The sequence below is a fragment of the Eschrichtius robustus genome, chromosome 1 (assembly GCF_028021215.1).
Source record: "Eschrichtius robustus isolate mEscRob2 chromosome 1, mEscRob2.pri, whole genome shotgun sequence".
Taxonomy (NCBI): Eukaryota; Metazoa; Chordata; class Mammalia; order Artiodactyla; family Eschrichtiidae; genus Eschrichtius; species Eschrichtius robustus.
In genome coordinates, this window is record NC_090824.1 from 76,431,694 (window position 1) to 76,447,724 (window position 16,031).

A 16,031-nucleotide genomic window follows, 5' to 3' on the forward strand; every position below is an offset into this window, starting at 1 on the left:
GGCACACAAACATGCTATCATTTTTCTTATCTTACAAAGACATAAACCTCTCTTGACCCCATTTCCCCTTCCAGTTGCTTCCAATTTTCCTGCTCAATTTTTTAAAAACATTTTGTTTATTACTAAGTTTTTAAGTTGAAGTATAGTTGACTTACAATATTAGTTTCAGATGTACAGCATAGTGATTTAGTAAGTATTCTTACAGGTCATACTCCACTTAAAGTTATAAAATATTCACTATATTCCCTGTGCTGTACAGTATAGTAGTTTGTAGTTTGTATACAGTATTGTAGTTTGTTTATTCTGCTCTATTTTATAGCAGAACATCTTAAAAGAGTCTTTTCCACTTTGTCTCCACCAATTCCCTGTTAAGTCCACTGCACCACGACTGTTCTCATCGTGGTCACCAAGGATTTGCACAAACCTAAATCTAATGGCATCTTCTGCTTTACCTTGCACAGGCTATCAGCAGTATTTGACACCCCCCTCTTTGAAACATTGTCTTTACTTGGCTTTAGGACATATTCTCTGGTTTGCCTCCTAGTTTACCAAGTACTCTTTCTTAGTCTGCTGGTTTCTCCTCATCTCCATAGCACTCTAGAGTTCAGTCCTTGGACTGCTTTTCTGTTTACATACATATCTGGAGTGATTTCATCCAGTGTTACACATTAGAGCCATTTCAATGTGGATGACTCCCCAGTTTTTTAGCTCCAATCAGGACTTCTGTCCTGAATATCTAGCTGCCCTTGGCATCTCGACTTGGATGCTTAATAGGCATCTCAAATTTAACATATACAAAACTGAACTTATTTTCTCCCCAGCTTACTGCTGCAATCTTTCCTATTTCAGTTAATGACAACTCTATCCTTCTAGTTGTTCATGTTAAGGTGTCTTGGTATTATCTTTGGCACCTCTTTTTCATCTCCTCCAATTCATCAAATCACGTTGACTTTACCTTCAGAATATATCCAGAATCCAATTTGTCACTTCTCTGCTGCCACCCTAGCCCAAGCCAGAATTTTTTGCCTCCAAGATCAGGGGTCCCCAACCCCTGGGCCATGGACTGGTACCAGTCGGTCGGCGGCCTGTTAGGAACCGGGCTGCACAGCAGGAGGTGAGCAGTGGTGGGCGGGCGAGTGAGGGAGCGAAGCTTCACCTGCCGCTCCCGTCGCTCGCGTTACCACCTGAACCATCGCTTGCATTACAGCCTGAACCGTCCGCCCCAGTCCGTGGAAAAATTGTCTTCCACGAAACTGGTCCCTGGTGCCAAAAAGGGTGGGACTGCTGTCCAAGATTATTGTAGTAGCTGGTCTACCTGCTTCCACCATTTCCCTCTTACAGTCAATTCTCAACACAGCAGCCAGAGTGAATAGTGTTAACACGGAAGCCAGATGATGTCACTCTTCTCAAAACCCTCTGTGTTTTCCTACCTCAGAATAAAAACTGGAGTCCTTTAAAGGCCTGTGAAAGCTCCAAGACCTGCCCCACCCTTCCTCAAGTAATACTTTGACCTCACTTCCTGCTACTTATCTCCTTGTTCACTCTGCTCCAGCAACATTGGCCTTTTGTTCTTCCTTAAACACTGAAGGTGTGCTGCCCCTCAAGGCCTTTATACTTGTTGCTCCCTCTGCCTGGGAAGCTCTTTCCGGAGGTATAGTCTTTAAGTCTGCTCAACTTTTTTTAGTGAGGGCTTCCTGACAACCCTACTTAAAATTGTACTCCTCTCGCGCTTTCTAGCCCACTCCCCCGTTTTATTTCTCTTCGTAGCACTTAGCACCTTGTAATCTAATAGTTGTTTTTATTATGTTCATTGTTTATCTCTTCTCGTTGGAATATAAACTCCCTGAGGGGAGGTGTAGCTTGTTTTATTCATTGGCATATCATCTCCCAGTGCTTAAAATAGGGTCTGGCACATAGTGGACATTCAGTTAGTATTTGCTGAATGAATGTATAAGCTGATGAGGAACTAAACCAAAGAAATAATCAAAGGACTATAAGGTAAGACTTGAGCCAAAAGATTTTAAAAATTAGGATTACATGAGCTTGGGAAAAGAGGAAGTTTCTGATTACTTACCAAGTAGAAAGTGATGATAAATACTCTTTTTTTCATTTACAAAGGATAGACACATAAATGGGTTGAAATGCATTAAGGCGTGGAGGTTTAAAGTAGAAACTTTGAGATGGACGATAGAAAATAAATTCTTGTTGAATATATTTGAGAACAGGAATAATCTGTTTTTCTAGGCTTGGGGAGTTTTCAAGTATGTTACTACACACTAGCCTCAGGTATTTATTTGTAAGTTTTTATTAATATCATGAGGTGGAATGGATTGTGGAGGAAGGACCTTCTTTGGCACTGCAGCCGCAGTTCGTATTGCGTAGTCGGGGAGTTCTCTCCCTAGGAAGCTTTGGGCTGTTGTAAAATCCTTGTGTGTCCAAAGCTTTGGGCTACCCAAGGGTAGACTCAAAAAAGTTTGTGGAGCCAGGAGATTAAAATCTTGGCTCCTTGAGTCCTAAATTATGGACTCCTCTTCCTAGCTGTCTTTCCTCCTGAGTCTCACTAACAGTATAGGGTGAGTGTGTACTGCTGATTTCCACAAGTGAAGGCAATGGGGGATGTCAGGCCCCTGGACAGCATCTCCAGGCAGGTCATGTGTAGGGCCCCAGGGCAGGCTGACTGAGGGATCACAGGTAGGCTCCTGTTATGTAAGAAATGGAACCTGTTCCTCAGCTTCTCTAGCCATTGGACTAGTCCTACCCCTGAGCTCTGTGCCCCTGCAGTTTGAAATCTTCCCTGATTCATGACTCTGAGGGCAGCCATAGGACTTCATGAAGGCATGAATATTGCCATAGGACTTTATGAAGGCACATGTGCCACTCTGACTGCATGGTTAGGAAAAGTGAGCAGAGACAAGGTGCGCGCCATTGTCAGTTTGTACTCTGGGACAACTGCCCCCACTTTAATGGCCCTGTTCCTGTATATCTACCTGCTTTTGGTTTGTCTTCAGGTCCTGCTCAGGGATGTAGCCTGAAGGAGCAGGAGTGTTGAGAGAGGTAGATGCCAAGTTCTCCTTTGGTGGCGGCTTCTGCACCTGTTGTAAGACCACCAAGTCTTCAAAAGCCTTTTGGCTACAGAGAGAGGAAACCCCAGATACAGAAGGGAACAGAAAGTATGTCATCCTCTGAAATTTGTCCTTGGGGATTTAGGGATAATAGGGCTTCTTCACTCTTTAGTTTTTCTGTTTTGCTGCCCAGCTGGCATTTCTTTCAAACTGGTAACCATAAAGCTGATTGGATGTAGGTAGAGATTAGCCACTGTTTCCCCACAGCCAGTACCCCCTACCACAGAAACTCCTCTTCCATCAGATTTCGGCTCCTCCTACATGAATCCACTTAAGTCATTACTGTTTTTTGAGCATCTACTCTATGCCGGGCAGTGGGCTAGGTAAGATTTATCTCTCTAATCTTCCCCTCTGGTTCACTCACCTAGTAGTAATCAGAGAGCCCATAGAGGCAAGACCCTGGCTCTCAACATCCGCCGAAATACCAGCCATACTGGCACTCTGACCCTAGGCAGCTCCCATTCTGCACACCCATGTCGGTCCTATTTCCTAAAACATCTCAAATCATACAGGAGCCTGGAAATGAGATTTAGGACACACACTCCTTCATGGGAAGAGAACCCCAACCCAAAGCAGTAGGACTGTCTAGGTACCACCAGTGCCAAAGCAGGTAATGGAAGTGTGTGTGCATGGGGTTGGGGGGACGACCAAATTTGATAATCAAAGAGCACCATACAATTCATTAATGAAACGAGGGATGGAGAGAACCAGTGAAGGAGGGGATGGGGGCCTACCTGCATATAAACTACTTTTAATGTAATTGATGAATACCTCTGGCTCATTTCATCACCTAGCCCCTCAGAGAAGCAGAAACCAGGCTTCCAGGTCATTCTGCACTGAAGGCAGGAGTGGAGGGCCTTACCAATTGTGGCAGAGATGCCCAGGTAGGAAAGTATGGTCCACGTGATGGCAAGGATGGTTCCTTTGGGGACAGCTGTAGCAGGGTCCTGGGAACAAAAGTTGAACCATCAGTGGAGAGAGAAGAGGGGTGATAGTGTGCTCCAAGCCTGGACATCCTTGTCACCTTGAGGTCCCTAGAGATACTGGTCCTGGTGAGTACCCCAGTGACTGAGGAGAAGAAGATGGAAAACATACCAAGGAAACTGCCCTCTGGACCATGCCCACCACTGCGGGACAATGTTGTGAAAGAAAATGCTTTCTATATAAAGGAACAGAGAGAAAAGAGGTTTCGAGGAGCACCTCCTGGCTTCCTTTGTTCAGCCCAAATTATTACCCCTCTGCCCAGTTTAGTGTCAGTGACTTAGGTCAGGCTGGGAAGCATAAGGGATTTTTGGCCCAGGGACTTACAGGACTCTGAGTGGTCTGATGGCCAACTTGTGAATGACATACAGAATCAGAAGTTGAGGGTTCTTTTCTGAGGAGGACACATTTCTCAGTCAGTTTCCCACTGCCTCACCTTGGTACCCAAAGAAGCCAGTGGCTTGTTGGCTGGGGTTTGTGGGGAGGAAGTCCCCAGCAGGTAGTTGATAAGAGAAAGGAAGATCAGGAAGAAGAAGATAATCTGGGCCTGTAATACCATGGGTGACACCACCCCCCTCCATAGAGAGAGGGAGAAAGAGGGAGGGAAGAAGAGACAGAGAGGTGAGTGGAAGGGAAGGAGTAGTTCCTCCTCCTCCTCCTCACTTTCCGTGTCTCATCTTCACTCTTCTCTCCAATCCTCTCGTTCTGTTTGCTACCAACCTCCTCCCATAAAGGAATGTGGCTAAATGGGTGTCTTTCCTTCTTGCCTCAAACTACAAAGCGTCCCTTCCCATGCCAGAGGGGTGAATATCAAGATTGTAAGTACTGGGAGCAAGAACCAGGGCGTTTCTCATCTGGTAGTCATGTCCAGTGCTCATCCCAACAGATCCTCAGAAGGCGTCCTCCTTACTTTCCCCTTCAAAAACTGGCATGTGGAGTCTCTCCCAGCAAAACCGGCTAGTTTCAGGTCCGGGTCCCTGGAAATCTGCTCTGTCAACTACACACACACACAATCCCACATCTCCCCACATTCCGCCCCTTCCTGATCTGTCCAGCTCTCACCGCCATCCCCTTAGTCTTTTCACCCCCAACTCAATTCCCCCTCACCTGCCTTGGACTTCCACTCCACGCCTGCCAGTGCCAACGCCCACAAGGATAGTCAGGTCACCAGGCCCACCACCCGAAACTCATTTTCAGGATCCATGTTTGGTAGCTGCACCCCATGCTCCTGGAAGGGCAGAACACAGAGGTAGGGGGTCACAGAGATTTTTAATTGGTCCATCTGATTCTTAAAATGACTTGCCCAGGCTGGAGCCACGGAAACGCAAGCTGGGTGGTCAGCTGACTTGAGAAAAGGATGCATGAAGGAAGGGAATGGGCATTACCCAGAACAGGTCCAAAAGGGTCTCTGTGAAGCCCACTGCATGCACAGCCACAGCTACTGCATAGGAGAAAGCAAATATTCCAATGGAACTGCCAAGCTCCAGACCCAAGCTGTGCAAGACAAGGAAGTAGGTACCACCTGAGAGGAGAGGAACGAAGAGTCAATCGGTCTCACCAACTCCCAACAGGACCGGGGGCCCTAAGAGGTCATGGAGTCACAACAGACTCACCAGCCTTGACTTTGCCATTGGCGGAGATGGCTGAGATAGACAGGCTGGTGATAGTAGTGACTGAAGCCGAGAGCAAGGTAACGAGCGATCTGAGCCCTGGAGTGGGATGGGAATGGGGCTCCTTTGATTCACTGAGGCCGAGTCCCAAATCCCTTCCTACTGTCTAGTAGAGTGCTGAGCCCACACCTGTGCCGGCCTGAGCAGTGATCCAAGGCAGCTGCAGGTAGAGGATGATGCCCCTGATCATCAGGGAGGGAGGAGTCAAGGTCACCCTCAGCCCTTTCCTCTCACCCTCAGAGGGACCCTTGAGACTGTCCTCTGGAGCGAAGTTCTCTTTCCCTGCTTCCATCCCGAACCTTTGGGAACCCTGAGCACCAGTCCGTTACCATGACTCCCATGACCCAGATAAAGCGCAATGGGGCCTTGCCAGGCCTGGCCCCCGAATTCTCCACATCATCTTTTGGGGAGTGTGGCTCCACATGGGGCTCCTGAGCAGAGGTGGAAGTGATACTGTCCCCTGGCTGAGATGCCAAGACCCTGCCCCAGTCAGGAGGCCAGCAACAAGAAGGATGGCTAACAGACCTGGAGGTGCTATGGGGGGAGGTCAGTCATAACGCATTTAATGGAGGGTGGATGATTGCACAGAAGAGCAGGTTTCATCCAACCTTCAGGGATTCGCTGTGGAGTATGGGCCTCGCCACGGTGGAGCCGAGCAGAGCCTCCAGAGACAGACACGTGGCTGTGGTGGAGCCGCGGGGTTGGCAGAGAACGCAGATCAGGGTCCAGTGTCCTTGTCCTTGTTGGCAGAGGGAGGGCAGAGGCTGACCTGGGGTTTGTCTCTGCCAAATAGCGGTTCCTCCTCTTCCTGGTGGGGGCCCAAGGTGTTGGCCACCTTGTCTTGCAAAGGGGAGACCATAAGAGGATCCACGCAGAGGCTGGTCACTATCGCCCATTTCACAAGCCAGGACAACCACGGGCTGCCTCTCTGTTGACCCATTTGGAGGAGTGCAGCCCGAGGGTTGGGTTTGGCTCTCTCACCACCAACTCCACGTTGGCACAGGGAGGAAACCCCTCGCTAAGCGTGGGTCATCCATGGTCGGTAGCCCTGACCCATGCCCCTTCACCTCCCACACCCCTCTGCCCTTGTTGGACCAGATGGATGGGTTTTATTTGAGTTTCACGTCAGGATTGTTCGCTCCAGGGTCCCAGCTTTATCATGCACAGAAAAATCAAAGGCCAGGACTGACCCCAAACACACGCTTCACTCTTTCTCCCCACTTTCCTGTTGGTGTGCAGAGTCCAGACTTTCTTCACGCACCCCCTCCAGCCCAGTCCAGTGAAGGAAGCCTGTCTGGCCTGGCTCACTCCACCAGATCCCTGCACCCTACTTGGCTTCCGAATTTGCCTCACTCAGCACCAGGGCATGACCTACAAGTGGAAGGGGGGAGGAGGTCATCTCAGGTCAGGCCCAAGGGATTGGGTGTCAGAGTTTGGGCACCTGGAGACCAGCCCCCAGCCTCCCAGCACTGGCTATAATTAGCCGGGTTCGGTCAGGGACAGGGCCCCGGGCGCGCGTTCCCTCTGCCACACTGTCAGGAGTAGAGCAGGCTCAAGTGAGAGGGCAAGCGGAACACTGGTGTCTTAGGAGGGTGACTACTGGCATGGGGGCAAGACGGGCAGGGTACAGTTCCGGGTACTGGATTTTTACACATAGATCTTGCGTGCTTTGCTGCACCTGGGGAACCTCCGAGTCACGCGGTGTAGCCTACATGCTCGAGCCCTGGGATGGGGGGAGGGGATTGAAGTAGGAAGAGGGACTGACATGTCGCCGGACTGGAGGCAGGGCTTCCTCTGGCCTCTGTGGGTCCAGCTCTTACCCTTTCTTCTCTTTCCTCTGCTTACCTGCAGCAATCCAGTGAGCTTGGGCCATGAGCGTCTCGGACTCGGCACATCGTCCCTCAGACCCTGAACAAGTCTCTCTTCCGGTCCAGAAGGACGGCCTTGGGCTCCCTTTGCCCACCAGGAGAACCCCCTCCTGGCCCCCGTCCCCGGACGAGGATCCTGGTTTGCCCCCCTTTCCTCTGGAAGAGCCTGGCCCCAGGCCAATGGCCCCGGGGAGCCTTCCCTCTCCAGCCTTGTCCCTAGAGAAAGAGGAGGAGGAAGAGGATGAGGACGGAGAAGACGCAGAGGAGCCCGAGGAGCTGCGCAGCGAGGAGCATCCCAGCCAGTTTTTCGCGGAGGCACAGCGGCTGCGAGAGCAGAGGCTGTTGCTGGATGAAGACGTGTCAGTCGGGGGGCGAGTATACGGGGTGCATCGGGTGATCTTGGCCGCAGTCAGCAGCCTCTTCAGAGGCAGGCTGCTGGGCAGCAGAGGTCTGCAACGCCCCCTCAGCCTGGATGTAACCCCCGGGGCCTGGGAGGCCATGCTGACCTTTGCCTATGAGGGGGTGCTGGGACCCGCCCCACGGGGGGATGTGCTGGTCGCGGCTGAAGCCCTGGGAGCACCCCGGGTGAAGGCTGCGGCCCAGTGGGGACGCGAGGGGGCTGGAAGCACCCCGGAAGATGAAAAGCAGCCCAGCCAGGCAGAGGAACTGAGAGAGAACCTGCGCACCATGGAGCTCCTGTACCAAGAAGGCATCGGGTGTGACCTGGAGCTGGAGGCAGGCGGCTGCCGGCTGCGGGGTGAGGGTCTGTGGGGCATTACGTTAATGCAGGCGCATATGCCACCTGGAATGGTGTGTGCAAGCAGCGGGTGTTTCGGTCCCTACCATAGTGGTTTTGATCCCTGCTGCAGTCAGAATTTCCCCGGGGTGACCTTTGGCACCTCTCCTGACCCACTGAGAATGGGGCATGCGCAGTTGAGTTGTTTTCTTAAGAGCACTGACAGATTTATGCTGTGGCTTTTCCTGTGCCCAGAAACAAGAAATTTACAGTCAGCTGGCTGGAGCTAAGGGTATATAGTCCACACCAGTAGAACAAGCAGGAGGTGATGGACTCAAACAAAGATTAACCAAGGGCCCTTCTTGGCATCTTCTATTTAGGACACAGGAAAAGCCTGAGGAACACAGTGGAAAAATTCAGTGTGTCCTTTCCCCTAAGTGAACTTGACACCATGGCAGACGTGGACCCTACAGCTAGTGAGCAAGGTCTGGTACTGTTTGGCCAGAATCTTAAGGCTACCAGTTCATGGCACTTTGAAGTTAACTCTGCTCATCACCAGGAAAGCTGAAGAGGGTTGAATAAGTTGAGATTTATTCAGATTCTACTAATATTTAGTGAGGTACTGGGTACCAGGAATTTCTTTTACACATGCCATCTCTTTTCATCTCACTGAAAACTAGTGAGTTAGATATCATTATCCCTGGGTGCAGATAAAGAATATTAAATTCAGAGATGTTAACAGGTGAAAACCAGGATACAGGCCCACATCCACTAACCCAGTCTGCTCTCACTAGGCCATGCATTGCCTCCTATGCAGTCAAGTCAAAGACACATAGCACCTGGCAAATGGAGCCAGAGTGCAGACACATAAAAGTTTAACATTAAAAGGGATTCGTTTAGATATTATCTAGTTCAGCTCTTACACTTTATTGCTAAGGAAATCAGTCTTTAAGACAAGTCCAAAGTCACATAGCTACTGCTCACTGGAGGAATGACTGGGACCCAAAGTGCTTCTGGGACTCCCCAAAGGAAAAGGATCCTATCTTAGTCGGCTTGGGCTGCTATAACAAAAATGCCATAGACTGGGTGGTTTAACAATAGAAATTTATTTCTCATGGCTCTGGAGGCTGCATCAGGGTGTCAGCAAGGTCAGGTTCTGGTTAGGGCCCTCTTTCTGGTTTGTAGATGGCCACCTTCTCACTGTATCTTCACATGGCAGAGAGAGAGGGAGATCATCTCTCTCATGTCTCCTCTTATAAGGGCACTAATCCCATTCATGAGGGTTTCTACTCTCATACATAATTACCTCCCAAAGGCCCCAACTACAGATACTATCACGTTGGAGATCAGGGCTTCAACATATGAATTTGGTGGGGGCAGGGAACACAAACATTCAGTCCATAACAGACTTCTAAAGTGTATGTTATCATTTCCAATAGCACTAGATGGAGGGGGAATTTAAAATTTCATAGTTATAAAATTCTCACTAGGGTTTGGAATTTAGACATCCTTGTATTCAATATCACTGCTTTCACTTCCTTTAAGAAACATTCCAACTTAGTGGTGGGAAGCTGTCACTTAAAATTCTAAGGAATAATGATGAGTGAGAAGGGGCACAAAATACAAGTGGCTGTGAATCCTTTGTCAGTGGCTCTGAGCTATAGGCTGATTGATGGTATGGAAGATGAGATGGCTTACCTGCTTTACGGAATGCAGATTTTCTCAGGCAATATGTACGTGAAAGCTGTCACTAATGTTTACTGCTTGGGAAGCACCAACCTACTACCTACTGCTCAAAAAGACAGTGGAAAGCCACACCAATATCACCTGCCCTTTGAGAGAGGTGAACATGCTGCAACTGATCAAAGCAGCCTGAGGTTCATAAGCCTCACTGGGAGCTTGGGTCTGTGTGACCTGCCTGAGAGGACTTCTAGCAGCATTTCCCCTCTTTTTCTTTTTAAAAATTAATTAATTAATTAATGTTTGGCTGTGTTGGGTCTTCGTTGCTCTGTGCAGGCTTTCTCTAGTTGCAGCGGGTGGGGCTACTCTTTGTCGCGGTACACGGGCTTTTCATTGCGGTGGCTTCTCGTGTTGTGAAGCACGGGCTCTAGGTGCACGGGCTTCAGTAGTTGTGGCACGTGGGCTCAGTAGTTGTGGCACACGGGCTTAGCTGCTCCGTGGCATGTGGGCTCAGTAGTTGTGGCACACGGGCTTAGCTGCTCCGTGGCATGTGGGATCTTCCTGGACCAGGCATACGAACCCGTGTCTCCTGCGTTGGCAGGCGGATTCTTAACTACCGTGCCACCAGGGAAGTCCTCCCCTCTTTTCTGTTATGAAGCATTTCAAACATAGCAAAGAAAAGAGAATATTAAGATGAACACTCAAACACCCATCACCCAGACTTAACAATTAACATTTTACTATATTTCTTTCATTTCTTTCTTTATTTTTTGCTGAAGTTTAAAGTAAATCTCAGACATTTCACTCACAAATACTTGGGTATGTGTCTCTCTAAAAGAGGATATTTTCTCATGTAACCACAATTTCTTTATCATATCTAACAAAATTAACAATTATTTCTTAATATCACCTAGTCCACATTGAAATTTTCCCACATGTCCAAAAAAGTGTCTTTTAGAGCTGCTCTGTTCAACCCAGGAGCCAATCAATGTTTGCACTGAACTCAGATATATGTCTCTTAAGCTTCCTTTACTCTCGTACAGTCCTCTCTCCCTTTTTTTATGACTTATTGAAGAAACAAGATTAGTTGTCCTATAGAATGCTCCATGTTCTAGATTTGTAAGCATTTTCCCTCATGGTTTTGTTTAACTCATTCTTTTAGCCTCTCAGTTTCCTATAAACTTGAATTTAGATCTGAAGGTTTGATTAGATTTCGGTTAAATATTTTGGTCAGGATACTCCATACTTGATGCCAACTGCTTCAAATTGAGTTACATTAGGGAGCATATAAGGTCTAGTTATTTAATAGCATTTTTGAATGGGACATTTTCAGAGTCACAAGGGCCATGCAGATAAGCAGGGAACTGATACACAAGTATGCTCATTGCAGCCTGACATCAGTTACAGTGATCTGCCCAGACAGCCACTGCATGGAGATAGAAAATAAATCACTCCCTTTCACTCAGTTTCCATATCGTAAAAGGAGCAATTGAAGTAGGTGATTTTGAAGGTTTCCAGTTTACAAGCAGTAAATCTTGGGTAAGAGGAGATGGCAGTTAGATGAGTGTGGGTCACAGCCATTGCTGAGGGTTGTGCCACTTTCTGAGTAAAATCTGACTAGCAGAATGGCTGATGTCAGTGGCTCTTATAACTGTAGAGGAAAGAACTTTATTCTGTGTACAATATAGAAAGACCTGTATAAGTTGCACATTGGTCTTTGCAGTTTATTTTGTACCCCCTCTTAGCAAATGTTCTCTGTAGCATCTTCACTTGACTGATCAAGACCCTTTCTCTAATTGGCCTGCATCAAAAAGACTAAAGCAATGTTTTTCAAAGTGTCTTCAGGCCACTAACATGAGAATCATGCAGGGTGCTTGAATATGTTAAAACACAAATTCCTAGGGTCTCCGTCTAGAGCTACTGAATCAGAATCTCTGGAGGTGGGTCCGTGAAACCTTCACGTAACAAGCACTCCACGTGGTTCTGGTGCATATACCGTGGTTTGGCCTGTGGTCTTGGGTGGTTGGCCCAAAGTTGGGGCTGTGAAGTCAGAAGAGTGCCTCGCAGTTTGCAACACTCTGAGCCCCCCTCTGCTTCTCCCTCTTGCAGTGCACCGAGCAGCCCTCGCCTGTGGCAGTGAGTTCTTTGGGGCCATGCTCCTGAGCGGGATGAGGGAATCCCAGGGCACAGAGGTGTCTCTGCATACCATCTCTGCCCAGGACCTGCAACTCCTTGTCTCCTTTGCCTACTCTGGGGTTGTGCGGGCAAGGTGGCCAGGACTGCTGAGAGCCGCCCAGGCTGCTCTGCGGTACCAGAGCTCTTCCTGCCTGGCTCTGTGCCAGAGAGCCTTGGCACAAGGCCTCAACCCTGCCCGTTGCCTGGCCCTGATCCCCATGGCTGAAGCCCCTGGGCTGGAGAGTCTCTGGAGCAAAGCCCGTCACTACCTCCTCACCCACCTGCCTGCTGTGGCTTTGTGCTCCACTTTCCCGTCTTTACCGCTCGCCTGCCTGGCTGAGCTCCTGGACAGCGACGAGCTACACTTGCTGGAGGAGTTCGAGGCCTTTGCGGCTGCACGGCGTTGGCTAGCTGCCAACCCTGACACCCAGGAGTCAGAGGCCAAGGCCCTGCTTCGATGCGTCCGCTTTGGCCGTATGTCCACCAGGGAGCTGCGGAGGGTACGGGCCGCCGGGCTGCCTCCACCCTTGAGCCCGGACTTGCTGCGTCAGCTGATGGTGGAGGCTGAGGTTCCAGGACAAGAGAGGCAGAGGGAGCCTGACCAGGCACTAGTAGTGATTGGCGGGGACGGGCTCAGATCAGACATGGCCATGAGACAGCCGTCCCGAGGAGTGTGGTGGGCCCGGGCCTTTCGCTGCGGCGTAGGACTGGTGCGAACCGTGGAGTGGGGACAGCTGCCTGCCCTGCCTGCCCCCGGGCGCTTTCGGCACGGGGCTGCGAGCCTAGCCGGAAGTGAGCTCTACGTGTGTGGCGGACAGGATTTCTACGGCCACTCTAACACCCTGGCTTCGACTCTCAGGTATGGGCCCCTGAGAGCGGCCGGTCCCAAGGCGGGCAGCTGCGGGAGGTTGGCAGCTCAGCCAACCGCAGACTCCCAGGGTCACTCTTCCCATCTCTTGTCCCACTGTGTCCAGGTGGGACCCCAGTCAAGGGGACTGGGAGGAGATGGCACCTTTGTGCCAGGCTCGGAGCTTTTTCCCCCTGGTGGCACTGGATGGACTGCTTTATGCCCTGGGTGGACGAGACAGTGGTGCGGCCCTCAGCTCTGTGGAGACTTATAGCCCCAAGCTCAATATGTGGAGGTGAGCAGGGAAGGGGGTGTTTCAGGCATCAGGGAGAGGTTAGGAGTCTTGGAAGAGGAGAACTGAAGTTGACTGTTGCCTGATAACCTGCCCTGTTCTCCCACAGGCCGGCACCTGCGCTTCCAGCGCCACGCTTTGCCCACGCAGCTGCTGTATTGGAGGGCCAGCTGTACGTGAGCGGCGGCTGCGGCGGGACTGGCCAGTACCTGGCCTCGTTGCTGCACTATGACCCCAGACTTGAGAAGCCGGGGACACTTCTGAGCCCTATGGGGGTACCTCGGGCTGGCCACGTCATGGCTGCTCTGGGTGGGCGGCTGTATGTAGCGGGTGGGCTAGGTGAGACTGGGGACCTGCTGAGCTTTGAGGCCTATGAACCAAGGACTGATAGCTGGACTCACCTGACCCCCCTGCCCTCGCCCCATGTCGGGGCTGCAGGCGCTGTGCTGCAGGGGGAGCTACTGGTGCTGGGGGGCTACAGCCACCGTACTTACGCCCCCTCCCACCTTATCCACGCCTTCTGTCCTGGCCTGGGCCGATGGCTGTGCCTGGGAACTCTGCCGAGGCCTCGGGCTGAGATGCCTGCCTGCATCCTGACACAGCCCACCGTGCAGCAAATAGCTTTGGTTCCCACAGGACACAAAACTAAACCTGGCAGGTGAAGGGGCAGCGGCGGTGGATGGCGTGAGGAAGGGATAAGAAACATTTTGAGAGGATAGAAAGGATGGGGGCAGGGATAAAGAGAAGGCTTTATTCATGATCGTATTTCATTCTAGCACAGTGCTTTACAACTCACACAGCGCTTTTGTATATATGATCTGCATTGAGGAAAAGGTGGTTCTGGAATCCCTAGGGGAAGAGCGTTGGGGAAGGAGAGGCAGCTGAATACCTAGGTAAGGAGAGGAGACCCAGGGGCAACTGTACAAGGTTTAGATTCTTGGTGGGGAAAGTGCATCTGGCTGGGCAGACAGTCAGGAAGCGTCAATAGCCAAGGTGTAGGGGCCATGTGAGGTCAGTTGGGAAAATGATATTCTGATCAGTGGATGAAGGAGAAAAACGTGGAGAGGCCATCCGTGAAAGAGTTGAGGAGTGTGGGGGAAGGACTGCGATTGCTGCTTCTCTTTACTCTCCAATCCCTGGGACACCCAGACCCTCTTGACAATGTTCTTTCTCAGGTAAACTTGTAGACCCAGTCTAGCGTTTCCTCAGCCATACACCACAGGCTGCCCCTAAGAGCCTCTTGGTTTTCAATCTGAGGAGGACGCTCCTGTCTGGACCCGGCACAGCACAGGGGACAGAGATGCCAGGGCGACGAGGTGGGAGTGCTGCAGGCGGGGAAGACGAGGAGGGGAAGGAGGGAGGCGCCCATGGCGGCAAAGGGATGAAACAGGATTTGAGGGCATGGGGTGGGAGAAGTCAGGAGCCTGGCTGGCTTCTTTCCTTCCCTTTGGGGTGAATCGAGGGATCAGCAGAGAAAACAGTACAGTGTGGTGTGAGGTGCTAAGTTGTGAGAGGAAGTGGCAGAGAGAAGAGTGAGAGGCAGAGGAGGCCCAGAAAAGTGGTTTCTTCCTCTGTCCCTTTCTTCCAGAGTTTTTGGAATCCACTTCCCTTTTTCTTGGCCAGGGAAAGTTGAGTCAGATGTTTCCTCTCTCTCTTCCTCCACCCTGCTTTTCCTTCCCTTTTTTCGCTCTCTTCTATCTTTTCTCCTTTCTCCCTCACAGTTATTAATTATCTACTGTGTGCCGGGTACGATGTGAGGCACTAAGCATCCCAAGGTCAGGGAGCTCCCGACCAGCACACAGATTTGTAAGCAAATACAAGTTTTACAGTGGACTTAGAGGTATGGACACTTGCCTCATACCTCTCACGAGAGCTGCGTACCTCACATGCCTCGTAGTTGAAGATATGAGAGCCCAGAGGATGGAGGAGGGAACTCTGTCCAGGGAAGACTTCTGTTAGGAAGGCATCATCAGATGGGTGTAGATTGAACTGGATCTTGAAGGCTTCCTGGAAACTCACCAGTCAGAGAAGGAGGGAGGCATTCCAGTCAGAGGAAAGAAGCAAATGGGGCGTGTGGTGCCCTGTGTCTCCAGAGCAAAGGGGAAGTCAGTATTCCAGGGAGTCTTCAGAGAATTCTCCTGCTGTTCCAGCCTACTCTCTTCCCTGAAGCCTTCCTGAAGACAGTGGCTTTCACCTAATTGTATGTTCTCTTCCTCCACAACTCCCCTACGTCTTTCCTGTGTGGTATTTCCACTTCTGACCCCTGAGCAGCTTAAGGCAAAGAAGGGCCAGTTCTTTGTACAGGTCAATTTTCTCTTACCCTTGCTTATTTAGATTCTCATGCTGCTAAGGGTGAGATGAGGGAGCCTCCCTCGCATCTTTCTTCATCCTGGCCAGGAGAGATTTGACATGTTTTTGTTTATTGTTTTGAGATTTCATTATTTTATTAAGGTTTTTTTCTATATCTCTGTTTAGGAACATAGTTGAAAATGAGGAGGGGTAAGTAGGCTATATAAGAGAACAGAGAAGAAAGATTGAAGAAGACAGGGAAGAAGGAAATCAGAAGCACTGAGAAACTACGAGGATTGAGTCTTTAGGGTGAACTTCTGTGAACACGCTCTTTGTGATTTGTATGCAAAGACAGGCTTAAATAAAGGTTT

At 50.2% G+C, this 16,031-nt stretch overlaps 1 protein-coding gene across 1 annotated transcript; it reads left to right on the forward strand.

Moving 5' to 3' along the window:
- The first annotated feature begins 7,644 nt into the window (after positions 1 to 7,644).
- KLHL33 (kelch like family member 33) lies at positions 7,645 to 16,031 on the forward strand. The gene is made up of 4 exons (XM_068534994.1): positions 7,645 to 8,398; positions 12,167 to 13,091; positions 13,207 to 13,374; positions 13,481 to 16,031. Exons 1-4 carry the CDS (start codon positions 7,645 to 7,647, stop codon positions 14,031 to 14,033), a joined length of 2,400 nt encoding a protein of 799 aa, XP_068391095.1. The 3' UTR covers positions 14,034 to 16,031.